At 41.3% G+C, this 19,130-nt stretch overlaps 1 protein-coding gene across 3 annotated transcripts in view; it reads right to left on the reverse strand.

Annotated features, from left to right (window-relative positions):
- The window catches only part of itga3b (integrin, alpha 3b), a 141,484-nt gene that overhangs the window by 61,625 nt on the left and 60,729 nt on the right, over window positions 1–19,130 (reverse strand). For all 3 annotated transcript variants that reach the window (XM_073071665.1, XM_073071663.1, XM_073071664.1), the window contains exons 2-7: window positions 17,965–18,092; window positions 17,310–17,389; window positions 16,090–16,348; window positions 13,404–13,508; window positions 12,804–13,011; window positions 6,277–6,470 (exon numbers count right to left, since the gene is read on the reverse strand). In XM_073071665.1, coding sequence (XP_072927766.1) covers window positions 6,277–6,470; window positions 12,804–13,011; window positions 13,404–13,508; window positions 16,090–16,348; window positions 17,310–17,389; window positions 17,965–18,092 — 974 coding nt within the window. The remainder of the gene's footprint in view (window positions 1–6,276; window positions 6,471–12,803; window positions 13,012–13,403; window positions 13,509–16,089; window positions 16,349–17,309; window positions 17,390–17,964; window positions 18,093–19,130) is intronic.

Raw genomic sequence — 19,130 nt, forward strand, 5'->3', positions numbered from 1 at the left:
TCTCGCTCCTGTATGCCCGCTCGTCACCATCTGAGATTCTGCCAACAATGGCAGACCCACCAAACTGGTCCTAGCTGGTCTTCAGAGCTTTTGCCTTATGAGGAGTGACTCATTAATTTAAAGTATTTCTTAATGATTCAGAATATGATTTGAAGTAATCAGGAATTAAAATACAAATGTAAACCACAATTAGCATAATTAATTTACCTAGAGGTCAGCATCATGGTGTAGCAGTTGGTATTGCTTTACAGCCCCAGCGATCAGCAATTGGGGTTCAATTCCTGTGCTGTCTGCAAGAAGATTGTACATTCTCCCCATGACTGTGTAGGTTTCCTCCAGGTGCTCCAATTTCCACCCACATTCCAAAGACATATAGGTTAGAGTTAGTACGTTTTGGGCATACTATATTGGTGCTGGAAGTGCAGTGACACTTGTAGTCTGCCGCCAACAGAATCCTTGGACTGTGTTGACCGTGATTCAAATGATGTAATTTGCTGTATGTCTTGACGTTTTGATGTACATGTGACAAATAAAGTGAATATAATCTTGATTCAGAACATGATTTGAAGCAAATAGGAATTAAAATATGATTGCAAAATACAATAACACATGCCAACAACCTCGAGAAATATCTTCAGGTTTCAAAAGAGAAGGCATGTATAATCAGCCAAGTGACCCTGATGGAAATCTCTGGCATATTTCAATTGCTGTGAGAATTAATTTATCAGATTCAGATTTATTTATCATATGTACATGTTTGCAGACAATGAAATGTGCTATTTTTGGCTTTGAAACAAATCCCAAGTTCACCAATGCTTTGCTGCAGCAAAACTCTCCCAGAGAGGAATTGCTTTGACCTCCAGCATTCCAGTCAAGGACTTCCTTCCTACTGCTGTTCCATGGAAATTTGACATGAAACATGAGCTGAACAGAGCTGAAGGGGAAACACATATTCAGGCTACCTGCAGATATCTACCAAGTGCAACGGGGGGGGGGGGGGGGGGGTAAATGATGCAGATTCTGGCCTGAGAACAGGATTCATGAGTCCTCAACCATCATAAGGGCAACCAGGAGGAATATTGCATCACTGCAGGAAGCAATGAAGTGAGGACCTGTGAAAGAATGTTTTGAGCTGAGCTCCTAAACTGAGCAGTGTCCATTTTTGGGAATAATTGGTTACAAGTGCTTCTGGAGTGGGGGAGTGGGATGTGAGGCTCTGGTGGTACAACCAATCACAGGAAAAATTACACCATCTCACCAGCTTGATATTATAGACAGCTCTTTCCAAAAAGACTGGGTTTGCCTGTCAATTTGATCCCAAAGCTGCTGGAATACCTGGTTCTGAAAATTGGATTGTTAATTGTGGAAAACCTCAGATTTCTTCTTGTTTTTTAATACAGTAAAAGAGGAAAGTAATTTCATGGGATGTGAAGACAAACAGAAACCCCGCAAAGTATTGAAAGACATCATTTGAGAACTTGTCACTTCAGAGAAGCTGCAGGAGAAGCCACAGCAAACAATATAGCACCTGAATGCTTTGAAACTGGTTGAAAAATTAAATGCATGTTGGCACCTTGGAACGTTTAAAGTTGCAACGTTTTGAACAGCCCCTTTAATCCTTCAATGGACAATGGGTGTATTCAGCTATGTGTTCTCTAGTTGAAAGATCAGCAGTTCCTGCAGCACTGCAATCAACATTCAAAGGAACATTCAGACATCAAAATTGTTGTAACAGAGTGAGAGATTATAGCTGTGGCTTTCAGGCTTTTTCGCTGCAGTAACAGAGTCTGTGTATAGAGCACACAAGAGAAGGTTCTGAATGCACTGTCTTTTTTTGATCATTACCAAACATTAACATTAGGATGTTATGGTACCGTAGTGGTTAGCACAATTACTGCTTGGGACATAGGAGTTCAGAGTTCAATTCCAATGCCATCTGTAAAGAGCTTGTACATCCTCCCTGTGAACGCATGGGTTTCTTCCAGATGTTCCAATTTCCTCCCAAAGACGTATCGGTTAGAAGGTTAACTAGTCATTGTAAAGTGTCCTGTGATTAGGCTAGGGTTATATAGGTGGGCAGTGCGGCTCATTGAGTTGGAAGGGCCTGTTCCGCAATGTATCTCTAAAAAAATCAATCTAACTGGACTTTGGGTTCGTGGGTTCTGATCTTTCCCCACAGAACCCTGACAGTGGGCAAACTAAGCTTCAATGCACCCCTTACCCCATACGCCTGTATCTTGGAGTGTGCCAGTTGGCAGCATTCAGTTGCAGGCATCTCCTTATGCTGAAAGAGCAATGTTTCAAGCAGAGAAGAGCAAGCCTTTCACCAGCTGGATGAGCACCCAGCAACAGTCGATGTTTGTCTCAGTATACATCCTTTGAAACAGCACAGGGAGCAGAGAGTTCTGCGCTATGGTTTTGATTGGGATGAGCCTTGGCACTTGGCGATAAGCAGTGTGCACGCTAAGCCATTTCAGAAAGCAGTTCAACTCAACCCATTGCTGTTGGACTGAAGCCACATCTAGCCCACACTGAATAAATTTGGCAATTGCCTTACATGACAGACAATCATAAACCAAATAGGATTTAATGACAACACAGCAGTTTCATGGAAGCCAATTTTAATGCTAGCTCTTCAATGATCCAATGATGCTGGCATTGGATATACTCTGCAAAGCCTGATGATGTGATATCTTCGTGCAAGAATTCCAAACAAATGGCACCTACAGTTTATAGATGTGGTTGCACTTAATAGTTTATTCGCTTCAAGTTACTTGTGATCTTGGGACATCATTTGTGGGAGGATAAGTTCTGAGAATTGCAAGGTCTGCCACGGAGAGGCTGGGAAAGTGCATGGGTTCAAGCCACACATATGAAGCTCTGCGTTCCTGGTACTAGCTTGTTTATGTATGTTTGGCTCAAACTCCAGCATTTGGAGAAATCAATTCAATAGAAATTAAACGAACCATAGAAAGTTAATTAAACTCATCAGGAACAGCACAGTTCCACACATTTTCCCAACACCTCCACATCTTATTGCTTTTAAGGCTCATGTGCAATTCCTGATGTTGGGGAAGCAAAGGAAACCCTTGCTGTCCTTTTGTTCACTAAGGCATTAGTGAATGCAGATGAGAAAATAACAAAGAGGATCCTCTTTAACCAGGGTTGAAGAGCACACACACATGCACTCAAGTAAGATGTTGAAAGTTAATGTCATGAAATAATACAGAGGCAGTCCAAGAATGGGCAAGGCAACTCTGTTGAACTGAGAGAAAACTCCACATCATTAGAAGTTGAAAGGGGAGTTTCTTGATTGCCATCTTGCTCAAAGAAATGTTATGGGAGTGTGCCTCATTTCTAAGAGACTCCAAGTCAATCCAAGAGGAATAAAACACCTTACATTTAGAAGTATCTTATGCATAGAGAATGTCTGCAGCCATTATTATTGGATACAAGTGACTCTACCTAAGTACAAAGTACTTTTATTGCTTCATGGTAAGAGGTTTAATGACTTAATAATGACATTGTTGTCATTAGCAACCCTACAAAGTGCTCCAAAGATCTGTAATGTTTTGTATTGTATCCACCTGAAACATGAAGTTACTCCTAATGATATACAAATATGGGAGTCGTTTAAAAATAACGCTAGAGTGATGTTTTACTGGAAAAAGTCATGATGAATTACATGTATGACACATGGTAGATTATTCTTCTCTATTGTCTATTGTCCCTCACGTTGTTTCTTCAGTCCACTAACCCTCTGCAACCCCAGTGTCTTGCATTGTTGCACTCCCACTCATTCCCCAAGGTGGACAAATCAGCCACAGGTCACAGGAACTAAAGCCCCATCCACAGACTTCCTGCGGCTTCCTGAAGTGCATGATGTCGGGGGTCTTTTCACTGTTTCTTACTATAGCAGGGTTTGAGGTAGGAACAGGGGTAAAGTTGGAGGATGGTGCCTCAGGAAAGGGGCTTTGATGCCATCACAGAAATCTCTGAGCACACCAATGTACAATAATCGATACAATAAGGAATCATAAGAAAATGGGTAAAGTTGGTAATATTGTCAACTTAAGTGCCATATGTTCTGTGAGAGGATTATGGAAAATTAAGCCAGTCTAGTGTGTGTAGGTTGAAGGCCACGTTAGAAGAGCCAATTGCAGAAGAGTGGAGAAGCAAACTACAAGGCATTAATAATTAGAAAAAAGGTAGTCATGCAGTGGAGTTAGAATGTAGTTGGATAAGTGGAGACCAGAAAAACTGGTCCTTCTTTACATACAGATGCTGTGGGTATCCAGAATGAGGATTGGAAACAGCAAGGCCAACAGAAATCTATAACCATGATCACAATCCACGGAGAAAACAGGTTTAGATGAATTATTGTGGATCTGTAAAACCTGCAACTATTGTGATGCAAGTATTATAAAATACTGGAAGTTTTGATTGAGTGAAGCACTTGAGCTCTCATTTGAAGTGTTTCCTGGTGTATGATGGAATTTAGAATAGACTAAACTGACTTGTCTGAGAGACTCACTGCAGCTACACAAATTTATTTGTGTGCTGTCTCAGTCTGAGCTGTAACTAAGTGGGTGACTGGTTCCCAGGTTAAAGCCAGGCCTTGAGTGTGGGTAAACACACAAAATCCTGCCAACAATAACAAATGGGAAAACTTCCATGTTAAGGGTCTAGGGACAAACGGTGATATTAATTCAGACTTTTTCTATTCACAATGGTTTTCTTTAGAGTGTTTATAATTTTGACAAGTACCTGCGCGATGGGCAATGGGCAGAGGTTCTCATGCTCCCTTTACTTATCCAAAAGAAACAAGTATTCATTCATTGCTAGCTAAGTGTGAAATGTCTGAATGAAATGTGTCAAAGGTTCTGACAGACAAGGTTGAAAACAGGTGTGTTTAGTGCATTATCCGCTTTGATTAGGATGGGAAATTTCAGTCAGAACTCATCCCTGTAAATAATATCCATTCCAGGACAAATTCTCTGAAAAGGCTCTATCAACACAGTTGAACGGCATGTAATGGAGGTTTGAGTTCTGACAGAGTAGTGTTTATCATGATTTTCCATAATGCAAAGTTGCATTATCAGTGCGTGCATCAAGAAACATGAATTTTGTGTTTATTACTCTTTTCCCACATAAATTCTATAAGAGTGAAATCTATTCTGTATCCTAATTTTTTGTGCAGTGAATTGTCAACTCTATAAGGGCAAATTTCTCTTACCTGAAAGGCATAACACAGCAGACAACTGCATTGCAAAATTAAGAGAGCAGTCTTCTCATGACACAGAGCAGAATGAAAGCTAAAGGATAATTGCAAGCTCATCATTTATAAATAGCTTTCCAGTTTCAATGGATAACTGTTGCAAAAGAGATTAGAGATTGCAACATTTTCTTGGAACACTTTTGTTTCCTGGCCTAATTTTGGTACTGAATGTACTTCAACTTGCTTTACTGAAATAGCATCACCTGACCAGTAGATGGCAATAACCCCACTTTGCCAGGCAACCACACAGCCAGGACAGAAAGACAGAGTTCTGCTCAAATCAACTTGACAGCCTTCATCAACTGTGAAGTCATTACCACCAACGGCAATAAATGTTGGCTTTGTGTTCCAAGCCTACACTGTACAAATGAATGACTAAAAATAATTAAGTTTTAGGAGTTGGTACATTAGGCTCTGCTGCAGAAATAATATCTGGGGATCAATGGTCAAATTTACAAGCAGGCAATTCCCTCCCGAACTAACTTTAAAAGAATATATGATGAGTAAGCAGTTCAAAGGCCCTTGGTTATATAGGGCTGTTGTGAGCACAATACAGTTCTCAAAAAGAACTTCCTCTTCAATTGCAGCAAGCTCAGAGAAATTTCACAACCAAGATGTGAAGGGGTTGTCCTATGAGGGAAGGAAGATCAGACAGATCGAGTAATGTAGTAATGATATACCTATTCACCCTCCTCCACTGATTGTGAAGTGTCACAGCAATGAAATGACATTTTGATTTAATTAGTTCTGCTCATACAAGCATTGCCCCTAAAGAAAATAAAAGTGGGGCTTCCTGGCCACTTGAATTCTGATCATTTTGGCATGGGGGCGGGGGGGGGCTACACACACTCACCTACTGTGTACAGTTTTGGTTGCTGTAAATTTCTGATTGATCTTCAGTGAAGTTCAAAGGACAGTAATTACATTGATAACATAAATACGGTTTACAGATTGCAATTGCAAGAATTCCATTTTTAAAACAGTGAAAAAAATCTAACCTTGAAATCCATCTTGGTTAATGTCTCCAATGCTGCTGACTGTGTGACCAAACATGGAGCCCAATGAACCATTCAACACCAGGGTTGGTTTATCAGAGAACTTCCCCGCCTCATTCATATAAATATACACAGCACCACTGATCTCCTTTCTGTGGTCAAAGTAGTGTGGAGCTCCAACAATAAGGTCCTGCCAACTGTATTGAAAAGCAAAATAATTCACTTTAATTTCTACAAAGTAACAGGATTCGAGATCATCATTGACATAATTTACTTATCGTCTAGCCCAGTATGAACAGAGTGTATGTAGCTTGCTCTTTATCTGCTCGGAAATGAGCAATAAATTAAGTACTCTGGCATTAGAATCCACTAGATTTCATTAAAAGGGAATGTTAAATGTTCATTTTCACGAAGCAAGCAACATCGTAATTGATAGTTCAATATCTATTGTGGACTACACTGATCAGAAATGGCCTTTTCTCTGCCGTTAGCCTATTGACATTGTCTAAATCTCTTTCCCTTTTTCCTATTTCAGATTAATGGTCTTTGTTCTGCTTTTTTTAAAGAAAGCAACCTAACTTGCTGAGTGTTTCCAGGGCTTTTTTTGATAAAGGATGAATGTGCATAGTGCTTAGTGCAAATCTTTACAGCGTCAGCTGTAAAATCGATCAGGGTTCAACTCCTGCCACTGTCTGTGAGGAGTTTGCATGCTCTCCCCATGCCCATGTGGGTTTCCACTGGATGCTCTGGTTTCCTCCCACATTCCACATACTGGTTGAGGTAAGTGTGTTGTGGACATGGTATGTTGGCGCTGGAAGTAAAGCAACCCTTGTGGGCTGCCCCTAGCACATCCTCAGACTCTGCTGGCTGTTGATGCAAACGATGCATTTCACTGTATTGACGTTTTGATGTACACATGACAAGTAAGGCTAATACTTACCTTTAGTGGTTAATCTCAAATCTACAGGCTAAGGAAGAAATATTAATTAACTAGAGCTCTCATTGCTAATCACTGTGTTGCAGCCTCTACTTGTGTTTATTTGTGCATGGACATCGATGAGGATAGTGTAGTGGCTAGGTGTAGGCTACTGCCACTGTAGAGTAGCTGAAGAACAAATCATTAGGTTCAAATGTTGGCTTTCATTGCTAGAGGGATTGATTTTAAGACCAGGAAGGTTATGTTGCTACTATACAGGGTACTGGTGAGGTCATAGTTCTGGTCTCCTTACTTGAGGAAAGATATATGGCTTTGGAGGTGGTGCAGAGGGGGTTCACAAGGTTGATTCTGGAGATGACGGGGCTAGCCTATGAGGAGAGATTGAGTCGCCTCGGACTGTACTCGCTGGAATTCAGAAGGATGAAAGGGAATCTTATAGACACATATAGAATTATAGAACAGATAGATAAAATAGAGACAGGAAGTTGGTTTCCACTGCTAAGTGAGACTAAAACTAGGGACATAGCCTCAAGATTTGGGGAAAATAGACTTAGAATGGAAATGAGGAGAAACTGCTTTTCCCAATGAGTAGTGAATCTGTGGAATTCTCTGCCTCAGGAAGCAGCAGAAGATACCTCATTAAATATATTTAAGACAACAATTAGATATATATTTTGGATAGCAGGGACTTGGAGGTGCAGCGAAGTCAAGATGGCATTAAATGGCAACTCCTTTGCTTGCACCTTCGGAAACAGCTCTATTTCTACCTCTGATATCTCTATATATTTTCATTTTCAAGGTTCTTTTGAAGACCCTGACCTGGAGTTGCAGAAATGGGACTCATTCTCAGGGCCTCACGACCAGCCACTTTTCAATATCCCAAGGATGTGGGCTGGAAGGCAAGTGCACCTTCAGGGTGCCGGATTTTCATGGCTTTGGCAACATGCTGATTCTAGGCCGGTGCCCCTGACTGAAGCGTTGCAGGAGAACACGGAACATCGGAGCAGCGGATTAACTGCCTGAGGCCGTGTGTCTGGAGAGCTGTGCCTCTCTGGGGCTGACTATCTGGGCGCAGAGCTCAGAAAAAGTGGCGCAACAGACTTTTAACACTGTAAATCAGTAAGATGTTTGTTATGTCTCCCCTCTCGCTGTGAAACAGGGACACCTCTTTTTCCCTTATTAGGGAGAGAGAGTCTGTGGTATGTCGAATTACCGGGTGAACGAGTAGTCTTTGGGGCACTGCGAGTCTGTGTCTTTATTGATGCTTTGCTGCACACGAGTGCTCGGTGGAGGGCGCTGATGCTTTTTTGCTAGTGGGGGGTGGGGGGGTCATTGCCTTGCTGATGCTTGTGTGTGGGAGGGGGGAGCTGGGGGACTTTGGGATTCTAATGCTTAACTGTCATTCATTCTTTGGGGCACTTCTCTGTTTTCGTGGATGTTTGCGAAGAAAAGGAAATTCAGGATGTATATTGTATACGTTTCTCTGACACTAAATATACCTATTGAAACTTATTGAATTAAGAGCTATGTTAAAACAGCAGCTGAATCCACGGCCAAATCAGCCATAATCTTGGTGAGTGACGGAATAGGCTCGACAGGCCAGATAACCGACTCCTGCTTAAATATAAAACATGGCCAAACAGTAAAGCACTAGAAAACAACCAACAATAAGTAAGCATCATCAGCCTTTGGAAAGAAGAAGGAAGTTTGCATTAAAACAATAGCTTTTGTGGCCTCAGAATAAATTGAAGAGTTTAATGGTTAGTTCATCATTCCTGAAGTATAGCTATTGTTGTAATACAGGGAAACAGTGCAGCCAAGCATCAACAGAGAGACCAAGCATCTAGCAAAGAGATAAATAACTGTACAATCTAACCTTGTAAATGAATGTCAGCAAGGACACTGAAAGAACACTTGGGCTCCTCAAGAAATGCAATAGTGTCTTTAGATTCACTTGAAGGCAAACAATCAGACTCAATTTATTCTCTCAGTCTTAAAAATGCTGAGCTCTTGCTACCACACCAAAGAGCCACCTGGATCACTACTGGAGTTCTAAACTGTTTGACAAAGGACTGGCACTGAGTGAAGTCAGTTCAACCCCTTTTATGCTCACTTTGTAAGGGAGAATATAACTACAGCTGTGAAGATCCCTACTGCACCCAGTGACCCTGTGATCTCTGTCTCAGAAGCTGATGTCAGGCTGTCTTTCAAGAGGGTGAACCCTTGCAAGGCAGCAGACCCTGATGGAGTACCTCGTAAGGCTCTGAAAACTTGTGCCAACCAACTGGCAAGAGTACTCAAGGACATTTTTAACCTCACATTGCAACAGTTGGTAGTCCCCACCTACTTCAAAAGGGCAACAGTTATAATATTGCCCAAGAAGAATAGGGTGAGCTGCCTTAACGACTATCGTCTAGTGGCACTCACATCAATGGTGATGAAATGCTTTGAGAGGTTGGTCCTGGCTAGAATCAACTCCTACCTCAGCAAGGACCTGGACCGACTGCAATTTGCCTATTGCCAAATTAGGTCTATGGCAGACACAATCTCAATGGCTCTTCACATGGCCTTAGATCACCTGGACAATAGAAACACCTAAATCAGAGTGCTGTTTATTGAGTACAGCTCAGTGTTTAACACCATCATTCCTGATTGATAATCTACAAAACCTGGGCCTCTGTATTTTCCTCTGCAATTGGATCCTCCACTTCCTAACTGGAAGACCACATTTGGCGTGGATTGGTAATAATATTTTCTTCTCGATGTTGATCAACACTGACACACCTCACTGATGTGTGCTTAGCCCACTGGTCTACTCCCTCTACATCCATGACTGCGTGGCTAGGTATAGCTCAAATTCCATCTATAAATTTGCCGATGATACAACCATTGTTAACAGAATCTCAGATGGAGAAGAAAGGGCGTTCAGGAGGAAGATATGCCAACTAGTGGAGTGGTGTTGCAGCAACAGCCTTGCACTCAATGTCAGTAAGACCAAAGAGCTGATTGTGGACTTCAGAAATGGTGGGACGAGGGAACACAAACCAATCCTCATAGACAGAGAGTGAGCAATTTCAAGTTCCTGAGTGTCAAGATCTCTGATTATCTAACCAGGTTCCAATATATTGATAGCTATAAAGAAGGCAAGACAGTGGCTACATTTAATTCAGAGTTTGAGGAGATTTGGTTTGTCATCTAAGACACTCAAAAACTTCTACAGATGTATCGTGGAGAGCATTCTGACAGGCTGCATTGCTGTCTGGTATGGGGGGGGGGGGCTACTGCACAGGATCGAAAGAAGCTACAGAAAGCTATAAAATTAGTCAGCTCCATCTTGCATACTAGGCTCTTTAGTATCCTAGACATCTTCAAGGAGTGGTGCCTCAGAAAGGTGACGTCCATTATTAAGGACTCCCATCACCCAGGACATGCCCTCTCCTCACTGTTACCATCAGGAAAGAGGTACAGAATCCTGAAGGCACACACTCAATGATTCAGGGACACCTTCTTCCCCCCTGCCATCTGATTTCTAAATGGACATTGAACCCATGAACACTACTGTACCTCACTTTTATTATTTGTTTTTGCACTATTTTTAATTTAACTATTTGATATACATATATATGGTTACTGTAATTGTTTTACTTATTTAATTGTTTTTCTTTCTGTATTATCATGTGTGATATTAAACCTGATTCTGATTCTGAAGTCAGACTCCTCAGAATTACAATCAGGTTTATTATCACTTACATGTGTCATGAAATTTGTTGTTTTGCATCAGTATTAGCACAATACATAAAAATACTATGAATTATAAACGACAATAAGATATATATTGTCCAGAGATGCCCAGTCATCAAGATTCCCCACTTGGTCTTACCGGCGTAGTCCAAGGGAAAGCTTATGAAACAATACATTTGGTACCAGCTTAGCTGTAGGAACTACTGGAAGGACTCCACTCTGGATTTGCTGTCTGGGTTTACTTCCATAGCCTTCATCTCTCCCGAGGCTGCCCACAAGGCAGTGGGGCTATTTACCCGTAGCTGGGGATCTGGTTTACAAGCACCCGGGCCTGCATGCTATGTGGCCAGACCCCCTCCCCATCCTCTGCAGTTCAGCTTCCATGTGCCACCACATACACATATATACAGTATATATATCTATAGATAGATACACACACATACGTATATATATGCAGTGCAAGAAGAGGGCACTCTTTGCTCTCTTTTGGGTTAGTTCATTTTTCATTCAGAAATCTGATAGTGGAGGGGAAGAAGCTGTTCCTAAAACATTGAATGTGTGCCTTCAGTCTCCTGTACCTCCGGAGAACGAGAGAATGTGCTGGATGATGGAGATCCTAAATAATGGATACCGCCTCTCTGAAGTGTCGCCTCTTGAAAAAGGGAAAGGAGAGAACTGGAAAGGGGAAAGTACTAGAGTCCACTAAAGGATCGTGAAGGGGTAGAACATCATCCTCTATCAATCCAACAAAAAGAGTTATACAATTTGGTTACTCTCTGCTTCTGAAATTCAATTCAGTTAAAGAAATGAAATTGAATTTCAGATACAGTGTACAATGTACAACTATTATTATATGTTTACCCCAGAATTATCTGACTGATAGAACCATAAGATGTCCTGTACCATCTGTTACTGGGTGAGGAAAGATTCCAGTGTAATGCAACAACATTGCATTATACTCTCATTAAATACAAGCTTCTCCTGTTCTGTAACTGTACTGTTGGATTTATACACAATTCAAACAATTTTTTTAAAAAAATCTGGTTGTGACAATAAATTATGGACAAATTGTTAGGAGAATCTGGATGTCATAGAGAAGAGTATTGTGGAACTCATTTGCAGGGAAATTGCAGAATTGTATAAAAGACAGAGCAGTGTTATTGAGGAATATCAACTATCTAATCTTAGACGGGGATAGCAACAGAATTAAGGGACAGGAAGAAGCATTTAGAGCCAGAGTAATACAGCCCAACTCACCCATGCTGACCAAAGTGCCCATCCAAGCTAGTCCCATTTGCCTGTGTTTGGCCCATGTCTCTCTAAACCTTCCCTACTCATGTAATTGAACAATCAGAGGTCTTTAAAGTAAAATTGTTTTAACCACAGTACAGGTACAATCCTTTGAGGGAGGAGGCAGGAGAAAGTGAGAGCTCACTGAATGGCCACAAATAAAGTAAAACAGAAGAGCAGATGACAAATGGCAAGTTATCAACACAAGTGAGAATGAAGCTGCTCAGGGAGCACAGAGGGGAAGTAAAAAGAAGATGAGAGACTATGGCAGAGTACGATGAGTCAACGCTGCATCCTCAATCTCATTGACTCATAAAAGTGAAACTTACCCATAAAAAAAATTAGAGGACCTTTGAGGAAACAGTTCAGAAAAAGCTTATATTTGTAGTTATAACATCTGTTTTAACTGATATTGACTATCTGGTCTGTGCTTTGTTTTGTCTACCTCATAAACATAGAAATTCTTGAATTTTCTTCAACAAAGAAAAACATTTTTGCTTTAAAAACTGAATGGTAAAAATCTTTCACTGTGACAGTGCTTTGAACGATCCAGATTGCATACCTGTTATTGTCAAGATCAGCAACAGCTACAGAACTCCCAAAGTATGACCCTGTTTGATGTCCTGTTATAATGTGTTTTATATACAGATCATCTGTTTTCCCTTGTTCCAGCACAAATACCGCCCCTGTGTGATTATAACGGGGGCCTCCTGCAACGTAGCTGAAGTTATCTGTATGTGTGATCTGCTTTCCAGAGGTGACAGAGTAGCCTGTGCAAGAAAAAACAAGTGCAAGCTTAGTCTTGAGGGCATTGAATACATTCACCTCTTTAAATGCTTCAAGACCAAAAGACTGCAACTTCAAGGACCAAGTTGCAGAGACTGGTCTCAGCTGACTGCTTAGGCACTATAATCAATGGCCCAATCTCCATTGAATCTTGCTGGTAGGAACATGTTAGTGTTTGCTAGATGATAGCCTCTAGATGATAGATGATAGACTTTGCCTCAACCTGAATGTGAATGCTGCTTACCCCAAAACAAAAGGGTTGGCTAGCATATTTAATGGAGAGAGCCTCTGCTGCCTAATGTGTGGCTCCCACATTAAGACAGTGCCCCCAGCAGAGGGACAACATGGAGAAAACATTGTGGGAAGTATACAATACCAATGTAGCTGTGACTCAGTGATACATCCGGGAGCAGATAAGGACCATCTTCCAGTATATTGAGCTCCAAAAACGTGATGTTCTTTTGTGAAACTTGGACGGTTCCTATTTTTAAAAAAACAAATTAAACATTAATCAACATGTGATGCCTCATTCATATAACATTTTATCATGGCAAGACAATACAAAGAAAAAAATCAATGTAAACTCATCATTATGACTTTCTCACTTTAGATATGATTAACATTGTAAATTTAGATAGATACTTTATTGATCCCAAAGGAAATTACAGTGTCACAATAGCATTAGAAGTGCACAGATACAGTATATAAATATTAGAAGAGAAGTAAGAAAGAATAAAAAATAAATTACCTCAAACAGTCTAACAGGAGGGGGGTCATCACTTCCCTGGCTATGGATTGACTCATTATAGAGCCAAATGGCCAATGGTAAGGATGACTCAAACTAGCGCTCTTTGGAGTAGCACGGTTTTCTTAGTCTATAACTAAAAGTGCTCCTCTGTTTAGGCAAGGTGGCGTGCAGAGGGTGAGAAACATTGTCCAGAATTTTCCATAGGGTCCTTTGTTCTGCCACAGCTTCCAGTGTGTCCAGTTTGACTCCTCTAACTTTCTAATCAGTTTACTGAGCCTGTTAGCATCACCCGTGTTGATGCCATTGTCGTAGCACACCACCGCATAGAAGGTTGCCCTGGCGACAAGAGACTGGTAAAACATGTGAAGGAGAGGCCTGCATACTCCAAAGAACCTCAGTCTCCTCAGGAGGTAGAGGCGACTCTGGCCCTTCTTGTACACAACTTCTGTGAGATAACAAGTTTTGATCTCAAATATAGTAGCTCAGGGCTGTAATCGCCTTGAACTGTTTCTGGCTTGGATAACAATGAAACCCTTTTTCATATCTGTGCACCGAAAAAGGTACAATTGAATGCTTTCAAACTTAAACTGGTAAATCTTAAGTCAGTCTGGCTGAGCGTAAAATGGTTTAAAAAATGATCTAGTGCTTTCCCAGCGTATATGATTAATAAACTCTTCTTGGGGTTCCAGCCAGGTACAGGTATTGATTTTAACTGACGTTTTGATGACAAACTCAGCCACCTTCATCAGGGACGATGCCTGGGCATGTCTAGTCTGGTGGTGTTCATACCCCTGTAGTCCATCCCTCCTGATCTTAGATTCAGAGCTTTATGGGTTAGAACACGTGACAAGCCCTTCGGCCCACAATGTTGTGCCGACCATGTAACCTACTCTAGAAACTGCCTAGAATTACCCTACTGTGTGGCCCTCTATTCTTCTTAAGTTCCATGTACCCTTCCAGGAGTCTCTTAAAAGACCCTGTTGTATCCGCTTCCACAACCGTCGCCGGCAGCCCATTCCAGGCACCCACCACTCTCTGTGTGAAAAACTTACCCCTGACATCCCTGTAGTCTGTAGGAGCTGCCATGCTTCTGGTGCCAACATAGTATGCCCACAGCTTACTAACCCTAACCCTATATGTCTTTGGAATGTGGACGGAAACCAGAACACCCAAGGAAAAACCACATGGCCACGGAGAGAAAATCCAAACTCCTTACAGACAAAAGCAGGAATTGATCCCCAATCGTGACCGCTGGGGCTGTAATAGTGTTACACTAACCGCTACCCTACCATGCCACCCTTGTAGTTGGGTGACAAATTTTGCCTGATAGTGCTTCCCTGAAGTGCTGTGGGGTAAATTACTGTAATAAAGGTGCAAAATAAATAGATATAAACATCCATCATGTTACTTAAAACTCTGCGAACCCCACACAGCTATCAAGTGCAACATACAAAAAATGCTAGAGGAACTTAAATTAAACAGCTATCAAATGGCACTGATTTTAGATTTCATCCACTGGGCTGTATACTGATAGAGACCAAATTGCTCAAGAGTGAAGTAGCTATTAACAAGACTGAAACAGTAAGTGAAAGGGAGAGTAAAAGTACAATAATTCCATTACATTCCTCTTTTAAAATAGATGGTAAGAATATACCTGTCTTTCCATGATCTAATTTGAAAACCATGACAAAAAGGACAATCTTACTCCTACCTCCTGTGCAAAAATCAGAGCAGTCACTATAAAGAATTGATCAGACCACCCACATACCAAAAACTCACTATCTTTCTGCTTTTGTTGTCTTTTCTGTGTAGGAGATATATGCAAATTTCATAATCTGGGGTGTCTTTACATATTGAAACCACATCTCAATTCTAACCGAATGGCTGCACAAGAATGCCAATGTAAATCCCCCCAAACCTGCACAGTTGGGAGAGACATACAGACCAAGAGGAAAAAAGAAATTTTCCAATATTCTTTTACTGGATAGGAAACTTCTTTAGGGATTGAGCAGCTGTGCTCCAGAAAGCCCTCAGAAATCTTTATGTTTTCTCTCTCCTTGCTCTTCCTTTCCCTCAACTGCATGCCCTCTAAACTGCTTGATGTTAAGCTGTTCCCTTTGTCTCCTCTACAACAGCATCCCATCATCCAGGATTGAATCCTTTCTGGACTTCCTGCTGTACAGTTTGAAATGGTTCATTGTCCACCTCACTATATGAAATGGAACAAGCTCTGAGGATAAAGTGAGAACCCAGCTGCCCTAGTACAACAAGAATGAAAATTGTGGAGAAAAAAATAAAGTTTGCTAAAACACACCTTGCCAGTTCCAGCCACCTGGTGCCCCATAAAATGCATAGTGATTGGGCCGTGTAAATCCTGCAGACATGCCCTGCTGACACATTAGCAGTTGATGGTGGTCATTCCCTACATTTTCACAGAACTGCACTGGTGATGTATCCCAGTCATCATCTGGATTGATGGCAATGTCGTCACTGATGACAAAGCAGCGACCCACCAAAATTCTCTTCTCGTCTTGTGGGCTCAGTTGTCTCTTCTCATACCGATGTGCACATACCTGTCAGGAATTAAATAGTAGTCTGGATTTAAACAAATATTTCAATGTGCTTGAATGTGTTTAAAACCAGCTCTAAAGAAGGTGGAGGTCTTAGGAAACCACCTTGGTCGGTATGAGTTGGACTGAATGCCTGTTTCAATTATGTATAACTCTCTGACCATCTAAGTCCATTCTTCTAAGGCTCCTAATTTATGCAAGTATACTTTCCTTATTGTTCATGCAGAGGAGATTCACTAGGGTATTGCCTGGAATGGAGGGCCTTAGTTATAAGGAAAGATTGAATAGGAAAGGCTTGTTTGTCCTGGATGAAAGGAGGATGGGGAGGGGGCGTAATCTGATAGAACTATATAAAATTATGAGGGGAATAGATACAGTGAATAGTTAGAACTCTTTGCCATGGTGTGGTGTCTAAAACAAGAGGGCATGATTTTAAGGTGAGATGGAGGAGACTGAGGGATCAAAGGGAAAGACTTTCAGAGAATGGTTGATATGTGGCTTCTACCACTTTCCATTCCAATCCTGATGAAGAGTCTCAGCTTGAAACGTTGACAGATTATTTCCCTCTATAGGTGCTGCCCACCCACCAAATTCTTCCAGTACTTTATGTATGGTTGATATCTGGAATTTGATACTAAAGAAGATGGTGGAAGATACATTCAGGACATTTTGCATTTAGACAGGCAAGGCATAATAGGCTAAAGAGCTAATATGGGAAAATAGAATTAATCTAGACAAGTTACAATGGACAGCATGGATACGGTGGGCCAAAGGGCCTACTTCAGTTCTCTAAGCCTACGTCACAGAATTGTCTTAAGAATTTGCTGCAAAATAGTCAATTGCTTCTGTCTCGCAGCATATAGAACCTGGATTTAAATCAGAGTCACAGGCAGCTCTTCACTCAGCAGGAAGTGCACTAGTCTTCTCCTCAGACTCATTTGTACAACATTCAGACTAGCCTTACCAACACTTTCCCACCAGGTCCTTGACTTTCCACTGTGACCCCAAGCCATTGATCTTCCTTACTTTCTTTGTCTGGATTGGCTGTGAAAAGAAATAACACATTGGAAATGTAGCATTAGTTCATCTGATCAAACAGAGAAAAAAAATCCAGATACCACAGCAAGGTATCCTCTGAGGCCCAGTTACAAGCATCTTCAAATAATCAACCTTCAAATATTCTGCTTAGTGACAGTAAGTTGAATTTCAAATAGACTAGTGTAAATCTTATTTTATTGAGACAAAAGTGAGGGTCAGAATCAAAAACGCAACCCAAAATTGGAAATCATGTCACACAGATGATCCTATCAGATCAGCCCCTCCACCTATTTTCGCCATTCTTTACATTGAAAATAGCCTTTGCTCCAATACTACTTTTATTCTTAATTGTTGCTCCATTACTCCTGTTAAACAATTTTCTTCTGATTTCTTTGTAGTAAAGCATGACAAACAAGCAACTGGTCAGTGCTTACTTCACTTTCTGGGAAGGGCTTATGCTCTTCCACAGAAATCTCTGAATTCATCTCTGTGGCCGCATCGTTCCCCAAAAATGGTTAATAACTTTAATTGGCTTGATTCCTTACAGACATACAACAATCTTAACATGTATGGAGTCTTACTTGGTTTTTCAAACTCAGCTCGTTCACAGTCATTCTGCGATGTCGTAACTGGGCAGTAGAATAAAGCTCCTGTGCGGTTTGCCAATTGATCAGCGAGACCTGCTGCCTGGGGTGCACCAACCAGCAACCTGACCAAAGGAAAAGGTCACAAAAACAGACTGAGATGAGCATGGGACCAAGAGGGTGGCACAAAAAGTTATTGCTACTTGTGCAATTTTAGGGAGGCAAGAGACATTCAGAGCTATTTGTCAGCAATGTTCTTGTAACTGCAGCTGGATCACAAATGTGGGGAAGAGAGAATAGTGAGAAGGAAAGGTGATGGCAAGAGAAAGAGTGATGGAGAGAGAGAGAGGCAAGAGGGAGGGAGAAAAGCAAGAGAGAGAGACAGAGAGGAACAGGCAGAGAGAATAAGAGACAGAGGGAGAAACGGACAGACAGAAAGACAGAGAGCAACAGAGAAACAGAATGAGTGAGAGAGAAACAGAGAGAGAGAGAAAGAGAAGGGCAAGAGGGAGAGGGAGAAAAAGAGGAAAGAGAAAGGAAGGGAGAGGGATAGGCCACTTCTCTGAAATGATAAAACCAGGCATATTCAACTTAAAATAAAGAGACCCAGCAAGACACGTCCTTGTTACGAGGGATCAACCCCCCTCCATACTGCTAGTTCTGGTTCTAGTAAGTAAAACTCAATTCTGACAAATGTTCTATTTTTACAAACACCAATGTCACTGTTATTTGAAGCTGTTAGCTTTGGGGTGCAATTTTCTCTTACATTTTCCTCAGATTCAAAATTCAGTTAGTGCTATACAGAAGCCAAGGCTAATAATCTCTCTTCAGCAAAAAGTACTTTGCTACACAGATTGAAACATATAACATTTTTTAGCTGTTGGGTTAGTAGATGCACAATCTCCAACTTCAGCCATGATTAGAGTCCTCAACCTGTAGCGTAAGATCATTTATGAATGATATTATCATGCTATTAATTCCTGTCCAATACTCCAAGGGACACCACCTCTTGCAAAAGGAGGCAGACTTACTAGGTAGCCCTGGCAATATTAACTTGCTTCAAAAGCAATGGGTGGTCAAAGGCGGTTGGGAGCCAAATATTGTGCATAGTTCCCTATGTGAGTAAATCCCCATTCAACAATGGCACAAGAGTACCAATTGCC

Source organism: Hemitrygon akajei, chromosome 18, assembly GCF_048418815.1.
Source record: "Hemitrygon akajei chromosome 18, sHemAka1.3, whole genome shotgun sequence".
Taxonomy (NCBI): Eukaryota; Metazoa; Chordata; class Chondrichthyes; order Myliobatiformes; family Dasyatidae; genus Hemitrygon; species Hemitrygon akajei.